Below are 21,325 nucleotides of genomic sequence, written 5' to 3'. Positions count from 1 at the left end.
GTGGGTATGGAACATTTCTGGGATCTTTATTTCAGCTCATGAAACATGGGACCAACACTTTACATGTTGTGTTTATATTTTTGTTCAGTTTAATAAAGGGGCTGGATCTGGGCCACCAATTGAATAACCAATAACCTTACCTATCTGTTATAACTAAGGATATTGCAACACAAACAAGCAAGATGCAGTCTACACTTGCAATGGGGCAGACAATCTGCATTTTAACCACAAGTAACATAGGCTACAACTGTTATTTTTCATCTAAATTATCATACAACACAGCATAATTTGACAAACAGCACATGACTGAAATTTGCCAGAGTAGCTTGTTCCACCTCTGGGCAGCCAAAATTTCTGAATTTGCAGCCAAATTGTGCATAAAGAAGGGAATCCCCCACATTCGCAGAAGGTTCAGCTGTTTCACTTTTGGGAAGAGGGTTCTAAATATTTAGGCCATGCAGCTACTCTGTGGGAACAGTACTGGTTGGGAGTCTGGATTGTGATTAGTGTATTAAAACAAAATGGTTTATCACATACACCAGATAGGTGCAGTGAAATGTGTTGTTTTACAGGGTCAGACATAGTAGTACAGCACCCTCTGTTGATGTGATCAAGGGGACATCAACAGATTTTTGTTAGAATTTGAAACAGCAATCTTGCAGTTAATGGCCCAATGCTCAGCCCACTAGGTTATCTGCCACCCTTAATTAAGCGCAAGAGTAGCTATAGCAAGTTTGTTTTGCCTCAGTAGAAACCTACAGTAGGCCACAATTCAATCAATTGCAGAGGGGCTCACTAAGAATGTTAATACTGTAACAGAATTGTTAAATGCACACCCCCACAAGCCATAGTCCACAGTATAATATCAAAGGCAAATGTTTTGCAAAGACTTGGAATCCCTCTAGTCACATGCCAATCACAAACTTTTCCCAATATTGTTGTTGCCTAATTAAGCCAAGAAACAGCCTAGATTAATTACACATTTTACCCAAGCAGTTCCATGCATGAACCTGCTTGGTTTCAAGTGGACTAATATTAAATGTACTGCATCGTCAGAGGCTCTGATATGACCGTGTACTCCTGCCCTGGCCTGAGGCTTTGTGGACTGTCACTGCTGACAATAACTATAGTGTCAATACAGCTGAAGCAGTCAGTGGAAGGCAGTGTCCCAGCAGTCATAAATCATCTTGTAGTAGACAGCTCTGCTACATGCTCCTCTAATCCGTTGCAAGGAGAACAGACGGGAACGCTCGCTGCCATCATCCCAGAGGTGACCATGAAGGTGACAATGCGTACAATCATGACTGGACTGGCCTTAACGTTAGATTTCAGACCATTAAAGACCATTTCAGAAATTCTTTAGTTACACTGAACATAATGTCATAATAATATCAGTGTATCTTTTGATCTTTTATCTTTGGAATTATAAATTAATTACCAGTTAATTTCAGCATCAACAGTCTCTGTCACCATGTCAATGTGTTCATGTGTTTATAAGATTTCCTCCCCTCACTAAAAACATAGTCCATCTTTGTTTTTTAATCATCTGAGGCTATGGTTTGACTCCAAATTATTTCATATATTTACCAGTGTAGCTCTAGTAGAATTGTTTAGTTGCATGTTGACCTTTGCCTAACCTTTTTCTGACAGCACATGGATTTGAAAATTCCCTCTCCTACTGTCCTCGTTTCCAAATGACCCTCAAAGCTGGTAGCCTAGTGGTTAGAGTGTTGGGCCAGTAACCAAAATGGTTGCTAGATCAAAACCCCGAGCTGACAAAGTAAAAATCTGTTGTTCTGCCCCTGAGCAAGTCAGTTAACCCACTGTTCATAGGCTGTCATTGTAAATGAGAATTTGTTCTTAACTGCCTTGCCTAGTTAAATAACAAATCTGTAGCATCTGATAGCATTTCATCAGAGAAACGTAGCATCCTAAAGCATTTAATCATAGGAACGTAGCATCCTAAAGCATTTCATCAGAGGCACGTAGCATCCTAAAGCATTTCATCAGAGGAACGTAGCATCCTAAAGCATTTCCTCAGAGGCACGTAGCATCCTAAAGCATTTCATCAGAGAAACGTAGCATCCTAAAGCATTTCATCAGAGGCACGTAGCATCCTAAAGCATTTCATCAGAGGAACGTAGCATCCTAAAGCATTTCCTCAGAGGAACGTAGCATCCTAAAGCATTTCCTCAGAGGCACGTAGCATCCTAAAGCATTTCATCAGAGGAACGTAGCATCCTAAAGCATTTCATCAGAGGAACGTAGCATCCTAAAGCATTTCATCAGAGGAACGTAGCATCCTAAAGCATTTCATCAGAGGCATGCAAGCAGTCAAATAAAGAAGATGAATAACAAAAGCTGAAAGCAAACAGACGATATTGTCATCACTTGCAGCCCTATTAGGCCAAATGAATGATGATGTCTTTAACTAACTGACAGATTACTTAGTGACTTGGATAAGGCTGTTTCCACACTTAGCAGGGTCCCTCCAGGGACAGCCTTACACAGTCCTCAGACTGCCAGAGCTATTTTTCACCCAATTTATTTCCAAATGATGGCTAACCTGAGGTCCTCCCTCTGGGCTGGGTTTATGCAATGATTAATGGCATGTTTAGCGGGCCTCTACCTGGGGGACTGGTCCATCTGCAGAGGGATGTCAGGTAGAATAGGGCCGCTTGCAAGTCGGAGCTGTTTGACTGGCAGCCTCCCCTTGCCTCAGGCTGCTACAGTGCGGCTACAGCAAGGTCTTAAGTGCCTTCTGGGCAGCGGCTTCTGCTGGCTATGACCTGTCACTGCCTGGCTGCCTATAGGCGTTGTACATACTGTAGAATGCTCGTAGGGGCTGTGCTGATTCTGTCTGTTACTCTAGTCACTGATAAAGCAATCCCCACTACACACTCCCGCAAAACCTACATATATAACAATGATTTACAGATTCAAGATTGTTTAATCCTATGATGATTCTCATCACCTGATCCGAAAACTTTGTGACCATGCAACTCCTGTCGACCCGGCACAGGTCTCTGCATGAAGATTATTTAGATGTCTATTATACGCATGAACGGCTTGTCTTTTTCATTTCATCACAACCAAACCCCCTCGAAAAGACCCAGATGCTGGTGGGACAGTAATCGAATTAGGTTTTGGACAGGTTCGTGGCCACTCGCTGTCAGGTTCTCTCTTCTTGGAGATGATCAGGACTAATGCTGTGTTGATGGTGATTAATGAGTGTGTTAATTCAGTGCATCGTCCCGCTACTGATGGACACATCACCGGGCCCTCTCGGCCTGCCAGAGTGCAGCCTGATTTCCTCTGGGTCTGGAGCCAAACAGGCATACTGAGATAACGCTGCATGGGAAAACTGGCATCGGTTCAGTGGCCACTATGGCTATGACGCATTGTGATGGGAACCTGCTCTCAAACACAGACATGTTTATTAGTGATGGGGGGATAAACTGATACAGTTACATATGGGATATTATTTTTGACGATATATCGTATTTTTTTGACAATATCGCAATATTATTTTGGCTCTAGTTGGCTGTACCTGCACCAAAACTCCAGTATTTTTCCTTCATAGCTTTTTAATTTGTTTTCAGTACTTTCATTTTCATGACTGATCAAAACTCATTTTCTCATGTGTCTCTCTTGTTCCTCTGCAGCAGACAAATGGTGAGCAATATGTTTGGAACCTCGAACCTCAATAAAATCATAGTATCGAATCACAATACATATGAGGTCCCTGGCAATTCCCATCCCTAATGTTTATCAACAATGTGGATCTACAGTAGTTAAAATGTCACCTAAAATTTATTTTAATCCCCTTACTCTGGACATCTGCGTCATACAGGTTCTTTAAGCAATATTATTTTAGAAAAATGGTCTGCTTAATATTGAAATCGGTTCTGAAGCATAAAGAATCTGTCATTGTTGGGCGGCAGGCAGATCTGGATCAAAGAACCCTGCAGACAATGATAACAGCGCTCCTGGCCCCAGTCGCCTATGAGGCCCCGTGTGGAAGAGGTTTTGTCCTCTGAGATCTGAAGAAAAGCCACTCTGGACTTTGGAATAGGTAAGGGGTATGGACGGGTGGGGTGGAGGGGGGACAGGAAGGGGGTACGGAAGATAAAATCATATTTTCAGGGCGGACATCCAAAGAATCTCCCCTCCCTCTCCTCTTTCCCCTTCCATCCTCCGGAACACAATGGATAGAAGCGTTTACGCCACCATAAATCAAAGGTACCCACTGCTCAAGAGCAGCTGGCACATTTGCAAATAATTGTAATTATTAATCATGCTGATTTCACACCCTTCAGAATTTGGGGTGGGAGCTTTCAGTGGTGAGCCGGGCCTGGCGCCTGCAGCCTGGAGGCCAGGCTGAGAGAGAGGAGCAGGCAGGGCGATGGGCCGCTGCAGGGCTTTGATGATTGTCTCATGACACTGCTGAGTGGCACACAATGGCTGTGCAGCCGCAGCACAACATGGGTCCAGAGGAAAAAGGAAGAAGGTGTCCTCCGCTTTATTCTGACCCCCAGGCTTGTTATCATTGCTACGCAATAGTTGTTCTTTATTCATAAATCACAGAAATATTTTATAGTACTTTTTAAAACATTTTTTTGTGTGCAGTATGTTATTTGTTAGATGTGTGACATTGGGGGAAAAAAGTGCTTTTAATCAGTGCTTTTCTTTATCTGTGTCAGAATGTCTTTCGTGTGTTTTTGACAACTTGAAATTAATTCTGACAAGCAATTGTCAATATTGATACAACAAACAATATTCTCCAATATTCCAGCATTGCTCAAAAGTGCTTTACTGAATACAATACTAAATAAAATACACACAAACACACACAAAGCCTCAGAAGACTTGTATTTATCACACACATTCTTTTATATAGATGTCAATAATAATCCATTCCTACTCAGGGTCTCTATGTTCTCCAGATGACTTCGCTCCCATATATGACTGTGTTTATTTTGATCTGCCAGATTGTGGGATCTTTTCCCACTGTTACTGTGACAATAGAGTCATAATCAGTATTTCTTTACCATCTGCAAACATGACTTCGTGGTCAGCCCAGTAATGTTACAATCCAAGCACTGCTAACACACGTCTCAGCTCAGACAACACAACAGATGGCCTGGACACTGGTCAAGAACATGCCAGTGAAAGAGAAGGCAAAGTATCACTTTTCTCAAAATACTTGGTCTTAAACCAACTGTAACTCTACAAGCTGAATGAGCCTTTAGAAACCATTTAAAGGCCTTTACTGTAATGTTGTTTTAGAAATCATTCCTAAGAAAATGTCATGCTATTTAAATTGTGGCAAAAGGGTTATGCTGCCCACTTTAAGTTAACTACATTGCGATTTCTACCCCCTACGCCTTTCAGGTATAAAGAAGACGGTATAAAGAGAAGGCAGTATGAAGTAGACTGTATGAACTAGTCGGTCTAAAGAAAAGGCAGTATAAAGAGAAGGCGGTATAAAGAGAAGGCTGTATAAAGAGAAGGAGGTATAAAGAGAAGGCGGTCTGAAGAGAAGGCGGTCTGAAAAGAAGGAGGTATAAAGAGAAGTCGGTCTGAAGAGAAGGAGGTCTGAAAAGAAGGAGGTATAAAGAGAAGTCGGTCTGAAGAGAAGGAGGTATAAAGAGAAGGAGGTATAAAGAGAAGGCGGTCTGAAGAGAAGGCGGTCTGAAGAGAAGGAGGTATAAAGAGAAGTCGGTCTGAAGAGAAGGCGGTCTGAAGAGAAGGAGGTATAAAGAGAAGGAGGTATAAAGAGAAGGCGGTCTGAAGAGAAGCCGGTCTGAAGAGAAGGAGGTATAAAGAGAAGTCGGTCTGAAGAGAAGGAGATATAAAGAGAAGGCGGTCTGAAGAGAAGGCGGTCTGAAGAGAAGGCGGTCTGAAGAGAAGGCGGTCTGAAGAGAAGGCGGTCTGAAGAGAAGGTGGTCTGAAGAGAAGGAGGTATAAAGAGAAGGCGGTCTGAAGAGAAAGAGATATAAAGAGAAGTTGTTCTGAAGAGAAGGAGGTATAAAGAGAAGGTGGTCTGAAGAGAAGGCGGTCTGAAGAGAAGGAGCTCTGAAGAGAAGGCGGTCTGAAGAGAAGGCGGTCTGAAGAGAAGGCGGTCTGAAGAGAAGGAGGTATGAAGAGAAGGCGGTCTGAAGAGAAGGCGGTCTGAAGAGAAGGCGGTCTGAATAGAAGGCGGTCTGAAGAGAAGGAGGTATAAAGAGAAGGCGGTCTGAAGAGAAGGCGGTCTGAAGAGAAGGCGGTCTGAAGAGAAGGCGGTCTGAAGAGAAGGAGGTATGAAGAGAAGGCGGTCTGAAGAGAAGGTGGTCTGAAGAGAAGGAGGTATAAAGAGAAGGCGGTCTGAAGAGAAAGAGATATAAAGAGAAGTCTGTCTGAAGAGAAGGCGGTCTGAAGAGAAGGAGGTATAAAGAGAAGGCGGTCTGAATAGAAGGCGGTCTGAATAGAAGGCGGTCTGAAGAGAAGGAGGTATAAAGAGAAGGCGGTCTGAAGAGAAGGCGGTCTGAAGAGAAGGAGGTATAAAAAGAAGGCGGTCTGAAGAGAAGGCTGTCTGAAGAGAAGGAGGTATAAAGAGAGGGCGGTCTGAAGAGAAGGAGGTATAAAGAGAAGGCGGTCTGAAGAGAAGGCAGTCTGAAGAGAAGGCGGTCTGAAGAGAAGGCGGTCTGAAGAGAAGGAGGTATAAAGAGAAGGCGGTCTGAAGAGAAGGAGGTATAAAGAGAAGTCGGTCTGAAGAGAAGGCGGTCTGAAGAGAAGGAGGTATAAAGAGAAGGCGGTCTGAAGAGAAGGCGGTCTGAAGAGAAGGAGGTATAAAGAGAAGGCGGTCTGAAGAGAAGGCTGTCTGAAGAGAAGGAGGTATAAAGAGAGGGCGGTCTGAAGAGAAGGAGGTATAAAGAGAAGGCGGTCTGAAGAGAAGGCGGTCTGAAGAGAAGGCGGTCTGAAGAGAAGGAGGTATAAAGAGAAGGCGGTCTGAAGAGAAGGAGGTCTGAAGAGAAGGCGGTATAAAAACAAGGCTGTATAAAGTAGGCGGTATAAAGAAGGCAGTATAAAGAGAAGGCCATATAAAGAGGAGGCCGTATAAAGAGAAGGAGGTATAAAAACAAGGCTGTATAAAGTAGACTGTATGAAGTAGGCGGTATAAAGGAGGTATAAAGAGAAGGAGGTATAAAGAGAAGTCTGTATAAAGAGAAGTCTGTATAAGGAGAAGTCTGTATAAAGAGAAGGAGGTATAAAGAGAAGGGGGTATGGTAAAGGTTGCAGGTTTTTATCTAGATATAAAAAGTGAACACAACATAATGAACAGCACAACACAACACGAGATGGCGAACAACATATACAGATTGGAATAACAATGATATTTGTTAATAAGATGTCCTAGCAATGCAACTACAGTAGCAGCAGAAATGTATGTGTGCACTCATATGCAAGCGCTACAAACATAACACGGTTTGTTGAGAGTTCCAGTTGGGTTTGTCGCGATCGAGAAGGCATTTTGAGTAGTGACTTCGATGGTGATGGTGCAGCAGAGTTCACATCACCACACAATTATAATAGTGTTTAAAGTGTGAACAATTCATCAATGAATGTTTCAAGACAGCAGTGGGGGGCGGGAGGGTGTGGCAGCAGTCCTGTCCTCATAGCCCCCTCTCCATCAGATTCAAGCTACTGACAATCGTGTGTGTGTGCAGTCTCTGGGAGGGGCACTGATCTCTCTAGGAGGTGACCACATTGACAGTAGGAGATGGATGAGCCTGGATCATCCCCATCTAAGACCACAGCAGCCCTGTGCATAACATAGGAGCTCCCTGGGCCAGGGCTCAGGAACAAAGACCCACGCAGGTATTCAAATGGCCCTCTTAACAATGTGATCTGGAGAGAGTGGAAACTGTGTCCCTACCTTTAATGAGCTGCTAATAGGGAAATCATGTTCTTTTCTCTGCCTGGATAAAGACAGATGGAGAGGGTGGAATTGGTCTTTCTCTCTCTGATTGACTGATTGATCAGGTTGGATGTGAGGAGGTGAATTATGACAGTCCTTTAGATGACTGCTGGTCTTCACTGTCAGAAAGTGACAGTGGTGCCTCGTGTCACCTAGCCTTCCTGTCTTTCGAGAGATGTTCCAAGCTGTTGCCTTGCGCCCCAGCCAGGCTCATCCCATGTGGTTTAATTGGTGTCTATTATTGGTCAACTGTCATTGTCAGTCACTTTGTGTTGCTTCTTCGTGTATTGTGTCCGAACAGACTGACACAATACATTCATACAGGCACTATATAGATGTACTGTATATTTAGATATTTAGATGGAATTGTCTGAGTAAGTATAATTATAAAGTGGCAGTTTAAAATGCACCGCCATGGAAACAAGTAAATGAAATCGGCTCATAAATGTAGAACTTTTCTGAAAAGAAGAAAACTAGCTAAAGCAAAAATATTTAAACACATAGCTGCCCAGCTCATTTGATTACCTGGGCATACTGCAAGCATCTCTATAGATGTAGGATCTTAATTTGATCACCATGTTGCAGGAGAACTTGTAGTGTATTTAAATAGGTTTAAATAGGCGTCTGAAGTTTGTGATTTACACTTTGACATTTCAGACTTGATTTTCCCTTTACAAAATATGTATCAACCCTACAAAATCATTTAATTATAATCCACATAATAATTATAATTTTCTGTTGCGGCAGGAATATTTTCCTGCTCTAGCAAACTGGCTCAAATTAAGATCCTACGTCTGTATTTGCTCATTGAGTCTATCCACTGAGCCTGGCTGTTAAAAAGGAAGTGACATGCTGTAGTGTCCTGTGTGGCAGATGTGTGAAGTGGTATTAAAGCTCAGCAGACCAACAACACAAGAGAGAAGTGTGCCATTTTGGCTCATTGTCTGGAGTGGTGACATAACTGCATAGAGCTTCCTCAGGCTGAGCCTGCATCACCATGGGGTCTGGAGCATGTATTCACATGCAGCTTCCAATAACATTAGGATCCAGTGGAGATGGTGTTTTACATTTAAGGCTACTTAATGACTTTCTAATGGGATAATCAGGCTGTGTCCTGCCCCCTGAGTGACAGGGATAGGGACAGATGGGGGAGTTCCTTTCTGACAGACCAATGGCTCAGAACGGATGAGAGGTTTGAGTGATGAGGCATCGCAGGACATTGGAAGCTTGGAGTCCCCCCTGTCAGAAAGTGACAGTGGACACCTTGTCGCATATCCTCTGCTTTTGGAGAGAGGTTGCTGCATGGTGAGCCCTCTCAACAGGCCTGAGAGGGGGACCAAAACAACCAAGTTGAAATGCAAGTGTGTCGATGAATACCCTCTCCCCAGTTACTGATGACTTCCTATCCAAACCAGGCTGTGCCATCATGCATGTGTTTTGTAGTCACTCTTGCAGGTCAAAACAACTCAAGGACACATATTTATGAAACATCCAAATCTTCTAGATTGAATAATTTCCTAGACTAGTACTCATAGTTGAGTCAGATGGTAATGTGGGCATAATGCATGTCCACCTACAAATAAAGTGACACTTTACATACCAAATGCTTGGATCGGGGCCTTTTTATAGCAGTGTGTCACTATCCTCCCTGATTGGGACTGTCATGGTGACCAGCTGCTGGATTCCATCACAGCATCCAACACCTATCAGCCAACATCTGCTGCCTTTACCATAGCAGGTTAGATTGAGGCAGCGAGCTAATTCCACCCATACTATAACATCTCTCATTGCTGTGAGATGGAAGACAATGAGAGTGCCATGCTGTAACCATACTGACTGCTGTACTACCCGTCCACAGGGCTCAATAAACCAAACTACAGATTAGGAACATAGCGGGGCTTGACGGCTGGTAAACATCCCCTTGTCTTTATTGTTCAACTCTTGGTTGTGAATTCAGATTAGAGAATGTCTAGTAAAGGTTTTCCTCTAAAAGTAAAAGTTGGTGTGGGAAGACTTTCACATTTGCTAAGTAGGCTTCTAAGCACTCTTAACTCCACATACTCCATAGCTTTCCCTTTTTCTCTTTCTTTCTTTCTCTCTCTCTCTCTCTCTCTCTCTCTCTCTCTCTCTCTCTCTCTCTCTCTCTCTCTCTCTCTCTCTCTCTCTCTCTCTCTCTCACAAACACACACACACAAACATACGCTACATCCCCCCATGTGATGTCTCCTCACAGATTAGGTGAGCTCCCAGGAGAGCCATTTGGTACAAAGCGCTAACATCTGGCAGCCATTACATTCCCAGATCAGTTGTGATTTGTCCATATGATGACTGGCCCATCCAGACGTCAGGGCTCTCGTTGCCATGCTGCAGGCAGACCACTGGTGCTGTCGCTTCTGTTTTCATACCACTGTTAATTCCTGCCTATAATTAGATCTGTTCACTGCTCCTAGCTCTCCATTCAACATTTAGGATTTATAGGGATGCATGGGCTGTGTGGTTCCTCTCTCCCAACAGTGTGCACTCTGGATGAAGGCGGATCCACTTTATATTCAATACACTGTCATTTAGATCGTAGTTATCATCTGATAAAGTGGCTGTTGGTATCAATCTAGTGTCTTCCCCTTTAAAAGCAGCCCTTCCAACTCATACAAATGTGTTGACATATATTTACATGTTTGTTTGTTGCGGCAAGCTGTCTGTCCGTTGTTTAAGTTGAAATTGATCAAAATCACCAACTGTGACGGACTCACTTTGGCACATGATTACTTTGGTGAGGCTTGCCAACTGCCGCTCTGCCAAGAGACTTGTGAGATGGAGTTAAGTGAGATGAGGGTAAGGAGGGACTGTGGTGTTGGCGCATGGCTGCTATTAAATAAACTCTGTCTGTTGGATAGAGCCACGACTGAGCCGACAGCGTCTTCTCCCTTACCTGAATCTCACCATACCTTAACTGTCCACGCGCGGTAAACTCCCATCAAGTCTATGTAGTTTGATCACGGGCCCTCGCGGTCCCATCTGCATCCTCCTCATTTCCATAAGCATCATGTGGCGCTAAGGCAAGCACATTTTGCCAAGCTGTCAGCGCATCAGCCGTCTCCCTGCTAAACAGCTTCCCCATTATAGAAGCCAATGAGATGTGTCAGCTGAAGGAGCTACAAGAGGACCCTGCCATTCGGCCCCTAATTAGTGGTCCAGACTAGCCTTTGTGTGTGTGTGATTAACTATTCATTGTATCAATTCTGTTCAATCTGACGTATTTTGAAATCATATCCCTTCTAGGGAGCAAATTCATTTTAAAAAATCTGTGTGTCTTAAGGGTACCTGTGGTCCCCGGCCCCAATGAGGATGTCTTAGCTGATAGTCGACTTGTGCAGGAGATTTGAGGGATTACTGAGCAGTCTTCCAGTGCTGTAAGCAGGCTTACTGTAGATTTAAGATTTTGGAGATGGTGGACCCTAGATCTAGTAGGAGACCCTCAAAAGGTTAAAATCATCATTGATTCAAAAGCTCTGATTCATTTTAGTCTCATAAATTCAAATGAATTTATTCAATTTATTTTCCCCACATTGAAAATGTATCGGCTTCTTTGTATCTGCCATGTCCGTTTAACTTCTGTGGTCTGGGACACAGTGATGGCTTGCTCCTCACACGTCCATGTTTCACTTTGTCACACAGCAACTTCCTGCTGAGTGGGGCCAAGCCACAGTGCCCTCTGCCAGGCTAGGAGCTGGCACACACACCACCGCCCACGGGCACCCCCTCTACCCCTTTAACCCTTCTCCCTCCTTTCCCCCTCTCTGGGGAATGTCCCCCCACCTTCTGTCTACTAAGATTCACCCTACACACACACATGATGGATTACTGCGACTAAACACTCTGTCTCACTAATGTCCAAGACTATGATAATGAGGAAATGCTTTCAACAAACAAAGTTCTGTTTGATGTGCATGAATACACTTTTTTGATTGTCTCTATTGATACAGGCATCAGATACTCAGGTGATCATGAGTCATGTTGTGTCCTATGATCATTGGAAATGAGCCCCTCTATCCTTACAACGATGATCCTTTGCTGAAAAGGACAAGAGGAAAATCTATATTTTTATTCCGGGTAATAAACCTTGGGAAATTACAGGTAATCACTCAGCAAAGACTCTCCTGTTAATTCCCTTTATTGAACACAGACAGTACAAAAATCTTGTTTTATGTTGAACATGTCCCCAATATCATCATGGAGAGTGGCTTTATTCAGGGCAGATTTGAAGCATGTGGTAGCCTATGATTTAAATAGATATATCTCTCCTCTCTGCACCTGCTCCCCCAACCTAGCCTTTCTGGCCAGAAGGTTGGGGTGGCGCGAGGGCCATGGTTGTCTGTGGTTGACAATCAAGGACAGTTCGTTTTCAGCGGTGTCAGGACAGTAACATTCTCCCAGGGAGTCCCTTAACCATAGGCTACTGGCAGACAGACAAACACTCTGTGACAGCCATTTATGGCCAACTAGTGAACGCCATCTGTCAGACACTGTGGGAGGACATTACTGCTCACAGAAACGGTAGCTTGATTTCTCTCTCTTCTGTATTTACACAAAATTGACACCAAAGCCGACTTGGATGTTGTGTTGGAAGTGTGTAAACAGCCTGCTATTCTAGCAGGTGTCTGGTTGACTGGTTCCATGGACTTGAGTGAGATGATCTCCCCCATTTTGCAGTTGAAAATGCCTCAGACGTCTGGCATAATCCGTTATTTGTCTGAAAAGGTATCAATATATCAATAACATCTATCATAAACATAATTCTCCATAAATCAGATAAATGCAAGTAATGATTCACCCAGAATTGCTAGGCCCTATTGTGAGCTTGGGACCATAAGGTGATATCTGCATTTGTCAAAATAGAGTTATTTACATAGCCTTGTTCTGTTCCATGTTCTCTACCTATACATCCTAATTGCTGTTGTTAAGTTCAAAAGAAATGAAGATCAAAATTGTTGACACCATTCAAACCAATGAGGGTTCGGAACATTAAACCCAATTATCTCAGAGTCATCTTTTTTTGCAGATAGAAACTTATAGTCCCAAGCACTCGCTACATTAGATCAAGTTTATAATTTGCCTAGCTGGGTTGATGAGACAGTGGATTGCGCAGTCAAATGGAAGTGAGTAAATAGACATTTAAACGTCAGATTTAGCCGGTGGTAACTTGTGGAATAGACACTGGCTGGAATGCGCTCTTAACCAATAAACATTCAGGATTAGACCCACCCATTGTATAATTGCAGATAGAACCTTATAGTCCTAAACTCTCGCTACATTAGCTTGTGCAATGTAAATGTAAATATGGCAGTAGTTTATACTTGAGTTACATTTCTGTCAGAAAGCATGGACATTTCTAAATATGACTATGCAACACAGTTAGATTTTTTTGTGATGCTGACAGGCTCTGGGAGAATTATAGACTGATCCTTTTACAAATCCACCAATCCTCCAAATTGTGTAAACAAGATATTATGACCAACCAACAATTGAACAAGCATAGAAAACATTTCCTCGTTCCATTTCCCCTCCAATCAAAATGTGAGGAAGGGAAACGTCAACATAGACCTCTCTAACTGCACAATTAACATGCAAATGAGCTCAGACACTAATGGCTGTGGCAAAATGTGCTTATGATGGAAATATGCTTTCTGTTTTGGCTATATGGGATAATTATTTGTCTATGAAATCAGCTGATGACAGGCATTCCCCTGGGGCAGAGAGGCATTGGCTGCTGCACCTGCCACCTAATTCAGACCCCAGACAGACTCAGAGTGCACAAGAACTGGCAAACATAATGAACTGCATTCACCCTGTCACTGGAGTCAATAACTTATCCCCACAACTGCTTTTGTTCTATGAGGGGGCAGCAGCTCCTCTGATGCAGCCAATGCCCCTTATTCAACTGAAATGTATTTTCAATTGCAGCCCCCAGTCTTGCCCGGCACAAGCCCTGCTTTGACGCAGAGCTTTTAGCTCTGGGCCAGCAGCATTGTTAGCATGCATATCTATTGTGCGGAACCTTTGAGGGGAATCTGATCTTAACAAGGCCACTCTCAACGTGTATAATGTGGAGTGTTTCCAGTAACAGGTGTGTCCACTGAAGATGACTGGCCATTTGTCACTGCTGAAAAGAAGGGGGCTACTTAGCAGGGTTGTCTTTTCATTTAAACCCTTCAAGAAATTACTTGGGAGCATGAAAGTCCTTCTCATTGGTTCTTTAGTGACCCTTATGTTGTTTTAAGGCTATTTAGGCTCCCAATCTGCCTGGTTCTGAATAAGCACCAATAGAATAGCTGGTGTGGTGTAGCGAATCTCTATCTGTCTCACTCTTTCAGCCAGAAAATTGTAAGCCTGAACAATTAAGAAGTAAAAAAATAATATCTACTGGATTCATATACAGCTCTATTTTTAATATATTTTTTTACAGTTAATAAAAGTTATTCAACCTGCATAGTCTAGATCAAAAACTAATAATCAAAGTACATTCAATATTTTTTGTATGGGAGCATTTAATGTAGAACTTCCCACTCATCACTGTTCTACCACAGCCGCACTTACTATAAACAAACTACTTTTGTTCACAGAGGTGTTATCATCATGACAATCAGCATGTCTGATGAATCTCCAGCAGGGAGCAATTTTATTAGCTGCAAAACTGTAATTAAAGAAAACAAAGGGAGTTGCATGGAGAGAAAACTACCAAGTAACGTCTAATTCATAGCAACCAAATAGGTTATTAGGCCGATACAATTACCTAGAGTTTTCCTCCACAATCTCACAGAGATAATGTTCGAATAAAGGGCAAAACAAAGAAATTCAAACAGACTCTCAAACAAACGCTCAAAAAACGAGAAGAGTACTCATATCTTAACCCTCAAGCAAATGACTGGTCATTTTGACCCCAGAGGCATATTTTTGATCATACTGTATCTCAAAGGTGTTTTATTCACCCTTCCAATGTTCCATGACTTTGTCAATCCACTTGTTATTATTCATTTTAAATCATTGTTTAGTGTTTCTGTATAAATGTGGATTTTTGGGGCCATTTTGACCCCAGACAAAAACACCTATTTCCGCTTTTAGTATTTTGATCAATACGACCTTTATTTAAGTCTAGGTTTCTCTGGAGACATAATACCAAGTTATCCATTCCCTCAGTGGGTGGAGGGGGACGGACCTGTATCAGTATGGTTGGCAGGTAGCCTAGTGTTTAGGGCGTTGGGCCTGTAACAGAAAGGTAGTTGAATCAAATCCCTGAGCTGACAAGGTAAAAATCTGTCTTCTGGCAAGGAAATTAACCCACTGTTCCCCGGGCGTCGAGGATGTGGTTGTTGATTATGGCAACCCCCTGCACCTCTCTGATTCAGAGTGGTTGGGTTAAATGCAGAAGACACATTTCAGTTGTACAACTGACTATGTATCTCCCTTTCCCTGTGATTTTGACCAGATAGACAGATCACCTGGTGAGCCTGAGCCCTTTACATACTTACCTATGGTTATACGCGTATATAGCAGATGTGACTGTATAGGAACTCAAAATTACCTTAAATGTATGCTTAGTTGCTGTCCAAACAGCTCATTGGTGTGTATTCTGCTAAAAGCTGTTTATCTACTGAAAATGTTATATAAATACGAGAATTCCTATAATATCCTAGTAATGACATTTTGGTTGCTTTAACATTTGGTTTGAAATGACATTGAGGACTTGGGCAGGCTTTATGAAACATGCTGCCATAGCTCATTAGCCCCTAACACTACCATTGGCTTGCTAACAGCAATGCTAAAGATTCTGTGGGGTAAGTAAATAAAATAAAATCAAGTCACTGTCTCTCAGGATCAATTGATTATTCACTGTTAAGGCATATCATTAAGTACATTTTGATGTACTGTCCCTTTATATGGCAGTTGTTTTACCAAATAAATATGACAAAATGTATATTTTCTTCAAAAATAAATGATACTATGATCAATTGATAGTAAATCAGTTTTTTAGTACTATTGTGGATTGTACTTCGGAAAGAAGAGACATTACAAAAGGGAAAATGTATATTTTTGTTTTACATAATGTGCTAATTAACTGGAATTTTGTTAAAATAACTGTCTGTTTTTGGTTATATTTTATTTCAGATAGCATGTCCAATGATGTTAAAGGTCAAATACAGCCATTTTTATCTCAATATCAAATAATTTCTGGGTAACCATTAAGTACCTTACTGTGATTGTTTCCAATTAAAATGGTAAAAAATAAACAAAAATAGCTTCTTCGAGCAAGAAATTTGCTAGGACTGTCTGTGAGTGGTCAGAGTGGGGAAGGAGAAAATGAAAACTAGCTGTTATTGGCAGATACGTTTTGAACTCTCTTTCTTATTGGTCTATTAACTAATTTACCACCTGGTGATGTCACCTGGCAGGCCAAAACCATCCCACCAAACAGCTCTTACACTAAAATGGCATTATCATAATTGCGCAATTTCACAGTATTATTCCAACCTCATAGTGTGAGAATATAAATAAACCATAGGGACATCACTTTTTTAACTGCACTGGGCCTTTATGATAAGAAATAAATGCATATTTTGCTGACTGTTGCTTTTTCCAATAGTTCATTATTGTTGATGTAAAATGTGTTGGAGGAGTGAGGGTCAAACATCATAACATATTTTTGTCCAGATAGTTGCCTCTCAAGGGTAATCACACAACATGTTTGAACTATATTCATGATATTTTTTGTTTAACTAGACATGTCAGTTAAGATCAAATTCTTATTTACAATGACGGCCTAGGAACAGTGGGTTAACAAAACGGCATATTTTTACCTTGTCAGCTCGGGGATTCGACCTCCCAAACTTTCGGGAACTGGCCCAACGCTTTAACCACTAGGGTACCTGCAGCCCCAATATTAATTATTTATTATTTACAAAGGTCAGATTATCCACATGAGTCCAATATATTTTCTGGAAGCATTTGCAAAATTGCATGCATGTGAACTCCCAATTTGGAGTAAGATCAATCAATGTTACAGTAGTGATGGTAGAACAGCACATAGTTATATTCACATGCATTGCTAATATCCATTGATACTTGCTTGCTAGGCATATTTTATGATATAGTTCATATTATGAACTACATCATCAAGCAAGCATCATTGTATATTAGGAATATCGTAATTTTAAGAATACTTCGCAGAGTAACAGGTTAAGATATTAAATAACTGCTGGCACATTTTTCTCACACCACTGAATTGTAAATGTTCTTTACGGCATGATAAATCTGAACTGATAAACTGAAAAGTATTATTTATTTTTTAAACATATCTCGTGATTATAAGATTACTGCCAGGCAGAATCCTTCCCTGGCACCGTTTTAAGAACAAAATATTTAAAAGCTTCGTTTTGATGGGGCTTTGCAACCCGTCTATATAAACCCCATCTGGCATGGACAGTCGAACCGTAACTGTTATTATCCGTCAGACAAAGTGTAAAATGAACTCCCCCTTTCACTCTCCCAACCTACAGCAGTTACTACGAGGAAAGAACTTGAGCTTTCCAACGACAAAGTTACAAAAGGCTTACTGGCTCATTTACATGCTCGAATAATGGCTGCTGAATGCATAATCTCTTGCATTTAGGATCCTGTAATCCCAACGAAGTCTTCTGATGTGTTTCGATACACATTCCCCCATGAACAATTAACTTGTAATCTCCACAAACATACATTCTGTTTCTGCCTATCTGATCAGCGATGCGCCAGTGAAAGGACTCCGGGGACCTGGCAAAGCGCTTTCTGATCCCATGGAGGTTCATGTAGCATTTAAGGGCTCAACAGTTCCATAACGCGCATCTAATTATGAAATAATTGAAGCACATTGTATGATCAGAAATATGTTGTATTCGTAATTTATTTGTTTAAAATATAGGCCTAGGCATATCGGACATGTCAATATATTTACATGGATTATTTATAGATTCTTCGTAAGGCTACTGTAGACCTATTAAAATGGTTGAGTTATTGTTATAAGAAGTAGGCCTAATATCAACAGTTAGAAGTGAGGGTTGTGTTGGGACGTGCAATTAGGATAAATATCATTATGTTATTAAAATATCATGAAATTGGAGTTAACAATGAAAGTATGTAATAATGTTTTGAGAAAGTTAAGCCAAACCATTCATTATCGGGTGTTTATATCGATAGGCCTACTCTCTCTAAACACTTCCGTCAACACAAGAAAATCACTATAAAGCAAACATGAGGATTTTGTATAATTCTGGACAGAAAATGTGTTTATCTCGGTAAGCTACATACAGTATAGATCTAGCAATGTACGTGATAGTTCAAATGTGCATTCAGATGTGATCAATAAAATGAGGGTCTAATAATTATGCTGCTCACTGATAAAGATTAGTTTAATGAAGTTTATTTTTAGTATGAGGATAAATACTGGGAATGTTCATTTCTGGTTCATTTGTGGGAAATGGAAAATGTCTTCTGGCTAAAGGGAATCTAAAGGCAATCAAGGAGAATGCCCACACTTTTCTGCAGATGCTCCCAGATGTTTAAGCAACGTTTCTACTGGTGTTAGTTGCTGCATCAAAACTCGTCTAACCCCCATGGGTGTAATTTGTATCCAGAACTCCTTCGTTTTCTATTTCTGCACTTGTGTAATCTAGTGGACGTTCAAACAACAGATTGTATTAGGCCCACGTGTAAACATTGCCAACTGCACTGGATAATTATTTTGCCAGCCTGCAAAGCAAATCTGTTGCTGTCACTACACCACAATGAATGAACAGAAACAAATACAAGTTAGCAAGTATCCTACGTTGAGGAATCAATAGGCCTACCTCTTATGTGGACTGTATTAAAACGTTGTATACAGTCTATAGATATGTTAGGACACGGTCTACAAATTCGTTAAAAAGTGACATTAAAATACAGGCATTATTGGCAGACTGCATGATTCCAATCACTCAAGGCATCCATATTAGGCTACTAGACCAAACATATATTTAGAAATGGCTTTAATCTATGAATAAATAATCCACCGGAATAAATGTCCTTAATTGAGGCCATATTAGATACATTATGACATGGCATGGACAGACAAAGCAGCATATATGGTTCATTATATCGGTTTTATTGAAATTTCATCCAGGAACACTGGGCAATAATAAATATTTCATCAATCATCAAGAATGTACAAAAATAAAGACGCAGGGTCTCTGGGCATAACAAATTATTTCCAGCAAAACAATCATGCTTTAGTTGTTCTGAAGCCATGCTAAAGAAGTTCTACATACAAATGGACACAGAATAACGCCACAAAGCTAAAAGCATTTTCAGAATTCTATGGAGTAATCAAGATCCATATAATGTCAACCTTTTTCGAACTAAATATATAATAATACAATGTTCATACACTGTAGAATGCGATTTCACCATCCTTGTTACAAGGAAAGGACATTCTTCACTTTCACAAATTATGTAAAAAACAAAAATATTAAATCTGCATGCAACTTTCTTCGCCCTTTCAGAACAGCAAGTATGTTGTGCTACGATCACCTTCAGTGCTGGAAACGTAAGGTTACATTCAGACATCTACAGCTTAATGTTTTAGAAGTTGTTTTTTTTACAAAGAAACATATGTACACTGTGTGAATGCATCTCTGGTGACACCATATAACCGGCAAAAGTTTTACCATGAAAAAAGTATTTTCACAGGATCTTTGTTACAGGGAGGATATTTAGGGTATCTCATACGCAAAAACAAATAAACAGACAAACAATGCATGCATTGAGGTTCGTTCTTCATGTCCAATTCACAATTTACTGTACACGTTGACACCATTCTGTATCGGATGTCCCAAATTACTTCATCACGTCCTTGTTTTCACTTGTAAGTCTCGTCAGTCCCGCTGAACTGATAGGAATATGAGGGGGTGGAGGTACTTGACATATGGGGCACGGGCAAGGTAAACCTGACCAGTGCTGGAAACCGCTGCCGAGTTGAAGAGGGGGTGCAGGGGCACTCTTCATTAGGGAATGAGGTGCTCGGATGGAGGTTAGTCCCGGTAAAGTGGTGGTGAGGGTGGAGGATGTGGACGAGGACAGCGCGCTCCCGAGCAGCGGATGCACCTGATGCGCTGGGTTGCCAGAGTGCCCGCTCACTGTCCCGCAGTGGAACGTAGAATGATGTCCGCCGTAGATTTCTCCAACCAGCCTTTTCATCTCGTCCAGTGAGCTGTTGAGCATCAGGATGTAGTTTCTGGCGAGCAGGAGAGTGGCAATTTTAGACAGCTTTCTCACGGACGGACCGTGTGCGTACGGCATGACTTCCCGGAGGCCGTCCATCGCCAGGTTCAAGTCATGCATCCTCTTGCGCTCCCGCCCGTTGATTTTCAGCCTCAGATGCTGAATCTCTTGCTCGGTCACTTGCTTCTTGAGTTTGTACTTGCTCCCGCCAGGTGACTTTTCCCCGTGCCTAGAAAGGTGCTCGCTCGTCATCTTCTGGAGGAGTTCGTTCTGCGTCGAGGACACTGAATTGAGGTGGTCTCTGAGATACATCCCATCCATGTCTGGTGAGGAAGATCTGCTCGAGCTGGAGTCAGAATGCATTTTATTAGCTCGGTTTGGGTAGGAGGTCGCTGCTTCCCTCTCTATCTCTGCCCTGTTTTTAAGTCACACTCTATCACCCGATTCTGTCGTTTGAGTTCCGTCCTCTTTTTGGGAAGGAGGTGTAGGTAACAACGAAGGAGTCGACACAGTGGGCTTGTTGGCCGGATAGCTGCGAGTAATCTTATCTCGCGGGTGCACCTCTTGCTCTGTGGTGAGGTAAAAGAGCGCTCGGAGTATTTATAGTGCTGCTTGAGAGAAGGGAAACAAAAAGAGCCCTCCTATTCATTTCATAATGGTCTTGTTAGGATGACGTCCCCATTATTATACAGGGCGGTGTCCTTTGACTGTCCCATTGACCAAAGGGACATCTATTCCTATTCATTGTAATGCCACCGTGGGGGAACACTTCAGTCCTGGATCATCTGAAACCAAGACAACTTGAAAACTCTCTGTGGCTCTCTAGAAATAATAACGGGTTAGTTTGAAAGTATTGTTTGATCATCTTCACTTTGTTTGTAATGCATTTTTTAAATGGTTTTATTAAAACTGGGTAGCACTCAAATTCTGGAAAACTTGACATGTGGCGGAGCCTGGTCATGCATCGTGTTTTATTGATTGTGTGTTTGGGATCGACCACTATATTCTCCAAATCGCTGGAAAATGTGTTAATTTGCAGTATGCACAATCTAACTTTGTCGTGCTGTCGAGAGAGAAGGA

The 21,325-nt window shown here is 41.8% G+C and overlaps 1 protein-coding gene across 1 annotated transcript; it reads right to left on the bottom strand.

Annotated features, from left to right (window-relative positions):
• Positions 1-19,160: 19,160 nt before the first annotated feature.
• On the bottom strand, positions 19,161-21,070 carry LOC118402628 (oligodendrocyte transcription factor 3). The gene has a single exon (XM_035800795.2). It carries the CDS (start codon positions 20,606-20,608, stop codon positions 19,862-19,864), a length of 747 nt encoding a protein of 248 aa, XP_035656688.1. The 5' UTR covers positions 20,609-21,070; the 3' UTR covers positions 19,161-19,861.
• Positions 21,071-21,325: the final 255 nt, after the last annotated feature.

The sequence above is a fragment of the Oncorhynchus keta genome, chromosome 24 (assembly GCF_023373465.1).
Source record: "Oncorhynchus keta strain PuntledgeMale-10-30-2019 chromosome 24, Oket_V2, whole genome shotgun sequence".
NCBI classification, from domain to species: domain Eukaryota; kingdom Metazoa; phylum Chordata; class Actinopteri; order Salmoniformes; family Salmonidae; genus Oncorhynchus; species Oncorhynchus keta.
Note: the sequence above shows the minus strand (reverse complement) of the source record. Positions and strands in the feature narration are given on the sequence as shown.

Excerpts from the sequence above, each read along its gene's own strand:
- LOC118402628 (XM_035800795.2), bottom strand. The coding sequence starts at position 20,608 with ATGCATTCTGACTCCAGCTCGAGCAGATCTTCCTCACCAGACATGGAT.